Source organism: Daktulosphaira vitifoliae, unplaced genomic scaffold (assembly GCF_025091365.1).
Source record: "Daktulosphaira vitifoliae isolate Bord-2020 unplaced genomic scaffold, ASM2509136v1 Scaffold_3, whole genome shotgun sequence".
Taxonomy (NCBI): Eukaryota; Metazoa; Arthropoda; class Insecta; order Hemiptera; family Phylloxeridae; genus Daktulosphaira; species Daktulosphaira vitifoliae.
Window position 1 is genome coordinate 962,468 of NW_026099574.1, and position 4,503 is coordinate 966,970.

The following is a 4,503-nucleotide window of genomic DNA, read 5'->3' on the forward strand; positions in this document are numbered from 1 at the left end:
GTCTTCGTGGTGAAAGTTGACATCAAAGTTAATAAAAAATTACGATTTTTGTAAAATAATTTTTTTTTATATTTTTAACTTAATAATGCTCTAACTTTTTCAAAAATGAACATATCAATATAATTTTTTTTTTATAGATACTTGATATCTTTATCTGCCCACAGGAGGGAATTTAAAAATACAATTTTTTCACAAAAAATTAACTTTTTCAACTTAACTTTAGAAAATGTTCCGGAAGTCTGACACTTTTATATATATCTTAAATTGAAGCTTATGTAATATACTTTAATTTGAAAAAAAAAAATTGGACCTCTGGACTTGATGGTGAAAACGGCTACCGAATGCTATTTTTGTGTGAAAATTCTCGATTTTATAATTTACATTTTTAACTTTATTATGCTATAACTTTTTGAAAAATATATGGATCAATACAATTTTTTATGAGAAATAATATTTTTTAATAATCTCTTTTTCATTTGACATACTATATTTTAATCAGGATATTATTAAGGAACTAGTAGATCATGTAACTTTTGGAATAATACACCCATTTTTTAAAATTAAACATTATCTAAAGATTTTCATCGAAGCGTTTTTTTTTTTATAGTGATTTTAATCACTGTCAGATATCATTATACTTGATCCAACTATGCCACGTCACCACTGTGCCGCGACCTCCCTGTACTGGGTTTTTAGTTTTAGTTTATTAGATATAAACATTTAAAGTTTTTAATTTTTGAGTTAATATACATGTATAATACACAAGGGATTATAAATACAAATAGCTAAATAGATTTTTATGACTTTGCTGTCACAGCCACGAATTCTTTATTATTAATTATGATTATCAATAGATATACTTTTTGTATTGTCAGTTAGTGTATTTATAAACTCACAACAATGTGCCTTACTAACATTCATAATAACAATGCTGTACCTGCTAATATCACTGTCATAAAAAACCAATTAGCTACCCAACCCAACCCAACCCGTTTCCTGACTTACTGAACACCCTGTATATGTACAAGTATATTGACTCAATAGTTTGAAACTTTAAATATTTATATCTATTAAACAAATAAAATTATACTAAAAATTCAAATGCTATTTACTATTAAATTAAAAACTCAAACATTTTATTAAATTCAAAACTCAAACATTTTATTAAATTCAAAATATGTGTTCCCATTAAAAAAAACAAAGTTAATACCCTTTCCAGGCATAAGGGATGAACTTAAATAGTATTACATAGTTAATAATTCAAGAATAATGTGTGACTAAAGATAACCAAAAAAAAAAACCCAGCACAGTGGAGTCGCAGCATAGTGGGGACGTTGCATAGTAGGGTCCAGTATAGATTTAATCTGACAGTGATTAAAATCACTATCATAAGAAACGCTTCGATGCAAATCTGTAGATAGTGTTTAATTCTAAGAAATTGATGGATAATTACAAAAGAAACTTTAGCTTCTATTTCCTTAATTATTTGTTACTATAACTTATAGTTCAACTTGCAAGTTTGAAATTGATATTATTAAATAGAAAAAAATGAAATTGTTAAGATTAATATGCAATCTGGAAATTTTATAATTATTATTTACAGTATATTTATCAGAAAAGTTAGATTTTTTTACATTTTTATCGTAATACATCACTTAAATAAAAATCATAGTAATCAATTCTAATTAACTTTTGGCATTTAAAAAGATTCTACAATGGAAATATTCAGAATTTAATTAATTTTAATGATTATATATCTAAAAAAACCAATAAAAAAAAAGTTGTTAAAAATATTAACTCAATTGAGCGTATTATAAAATTTGATTATAATTGTAAAAATCCATTGTTAAATTCAGGTGAAACTAAAAATTATTTTATTTTAAAATTATGATTTATATAGCAACATGTTACAAAAATATTTGGAATATTATAGACTGGTAGTAGTACACACAAATAGAGTTAAAAAATTAATAAATTACAAAGTAAAATTATTTACTTTGTAATTCATGGATTGTCTTGTTGCTTGAAGTGCTTGAGAATATATCCATGTTTTCAGTTGGTTTCTGACGTTTCGGACTCTGCAGTTAGGAAAGTTATGGAATTTTAAGAAAAAAAAGTGAAAAAAATGACAAAATTTACCGATTTTTAAATTTGTAATTTTTTTGGAGATTTCCCCTATTTTTGGGGAACGAGGGCAAATTTTTCAATTTTTAAGGGTAATGTCTTCAACTAGATACGATTTGTGATCTTTTGATGTATTGTTGAAAGAAATCGTTCCAGTGAGAGCTGAGAAAAAGTGGCAACAGACATAAAAAAAAAAAAAAACACATCATAGTAAAACCAATACCTTCTCAGCTTCGCATCGAAGCTAAAACTCAAATGCCATTTACTATTGAATTAAAAATCCAAACATTTTATTTAATTAAAAATATGTGTTCTCATTCAAAAAAACAAAGTTGACACCCTTATCAGACATGAGGGATGAACTTAAAGAGTATTACATAGTTAAACACATCATGGTAAAATGTTTAAATTATTATTACTCTGTAAGTAATTGAGTGGGTTATAATAAAAAAATCAACATATATATATTAAGTTTTTATTTAAGTATGAAATTTGTTATATTTATATTTACTTACTTGTAAGTATAATAAACTAAACGCTTATTTAAAACTATTTAAGAAATCTTTTAATTCAATCACATTTCCGATTGTGTAGATAAAGTTTTTTGTTTTACATAATATAATCGAACAATTTTTATAATTTTACTACACAATAGTTAATCAATTATTGATTTAATTTGGAATAAAAAATTAAAATAATAAATATTTAACTATACATACATATTAAAGATTTTAATTAAATAGGTCAAATTAGAAAAATACCATAAATGCATCAAGTGGCTTCATAATTTACTTTATAATACAGTCATTATTAAAAAAAAATTGTCTTGTAATTTGTCAAGAAAAATAAATGAAGTTTCTAACTATCGTAGAAATGGAAAATATATGTTAAATCAAATTTTTATAAATATGACGTACAAGCAAGGTAACTATTGATATAAATTAAAAAAAAATAGAAGAATTATTAAATATTTACAAAATAGAATATGTATTATGTACAGAGTGATTCACTTAACATGAACCAATTATTTAATGGAAAAATAAAAATTAATAATTAATTTTTTTTTGGTTTCTATTAGATAAATGTTTTTCTGAATTTATCAATCGTAAAAAAAGTTGTATGTTTTGATTTTATTAACAATTTAAAGTAACTTCGGAGGGGTGCAGAGTGGGCGCTGATATTTTTATAACTAGCCATTTCCCAGCTGTACTTTTCTTCGCACTTACATAAAAATAATTCAAGAATTAACAAAATACTGGTCCAAAATTTATTATTGACCAGTCATCTTCTGAATTAAATCATTATCCATTCAGTTAGCTAGATAATTAGTAGTGCTGTTTTAAAACAACTTTGTAATTGAAATATTGAAAGAAACACTAAAAGGTACTATTAAAAAAATGATTAATAATATTTTTTTACGACTACTTAAGTGGTTCATGATAAATGAATCACTTTGTATATAAATATAAAGTGTAATTAGTATTTTTTTTTATTGAAGCAAATTTGCTTCAATAAAAAGCTGATTTGATTGGATTGACACGATTCCGGGGAACCGTGATACACTAATTACCCACCCCGCGACACACTTTGCACATTCACTGCACAATAGTGATGTGTAAATAAACTCGTCGTTGCTACTTTGTCACGACGAAGTTAATGCTACTACTTGTCGTTGTTACTCTAAAATAAAATATATGGCAACTGACAAAGAAATACTAATGGCTATAACGGTAGCTGTTATAAGCTGTACTGACTATAGCAATCAGTACAGTAAAGTGTTTATATCAAATATGCAATTTATTTATTCATTTTTTTACGCATTAGCAGTCCATTAAGGGCCATAGCGGCCTCCCCCAAAGAAGGTTTCTTAATCAATTATACTCCGTGGCGGGTGGTTAGTCCGTCGTCGGAGAGAGGAATGGCGATTTCAATTACCGAACTCATCTGTCGTTCGTCAAATGAAGCTGCCCGTGACCGAGTTTCGAATCGTAGGCAAACGTGTCAAACATTGCCACACCGTCCCTCAAATTTATTTTACTATGGAAAATCGAATAACTTATGTTTTGACCAAGGATAAAAATTAATGAGTTACCACTTTTCTTGTTACTTGTCTAATTAATGATAACATTGATTCCATCAAATTCGTATACTTATAACTGAATAGACTGGGGATCTTAAACTTTTTATACATATTGACATATTGTCGTTTCGTTATACACGATGCCCCGAGACTCGTGCCACCTTTATCAGCCGTCGCCTTATTATGAGTTTTTGACTGACCAAAACCGCACGTTATACGCCGCGGTGCCAAGTCCAGCAAGTGCCGCACGGCCGACGACGTCCCGCCGCAAATTATACGGCAGTCTTCTTCCCGTCGTG

General features: G+C 27.3%; 1 protein-coding gene across 2 annotated transcripts in view; it reads left to right on the top strand.

Annotated features, from left to right (window-relative positions):
- Positions 1 to 4,503, top strand: part of LOC126903090 (uncharacterized protein C05D11.1-like) — a 21,177-nt gene that overhangs the window by 6,280 nt on the left and 10,394 nt on the right. For both annotated transcript variants that reach the window (XM_050681055.1, XM_050681054.1), the window contains exon 12: positions 2,868 to 3,048. In XM_050681055.1, coding sequence (XP_050537012.1) covers positions 2,868 to 3,048 — 181 coding nt within the window. The remainder of the gene's footprint in view (positions 1 to 2,867; positions 3,049 to 4,503) is intronic.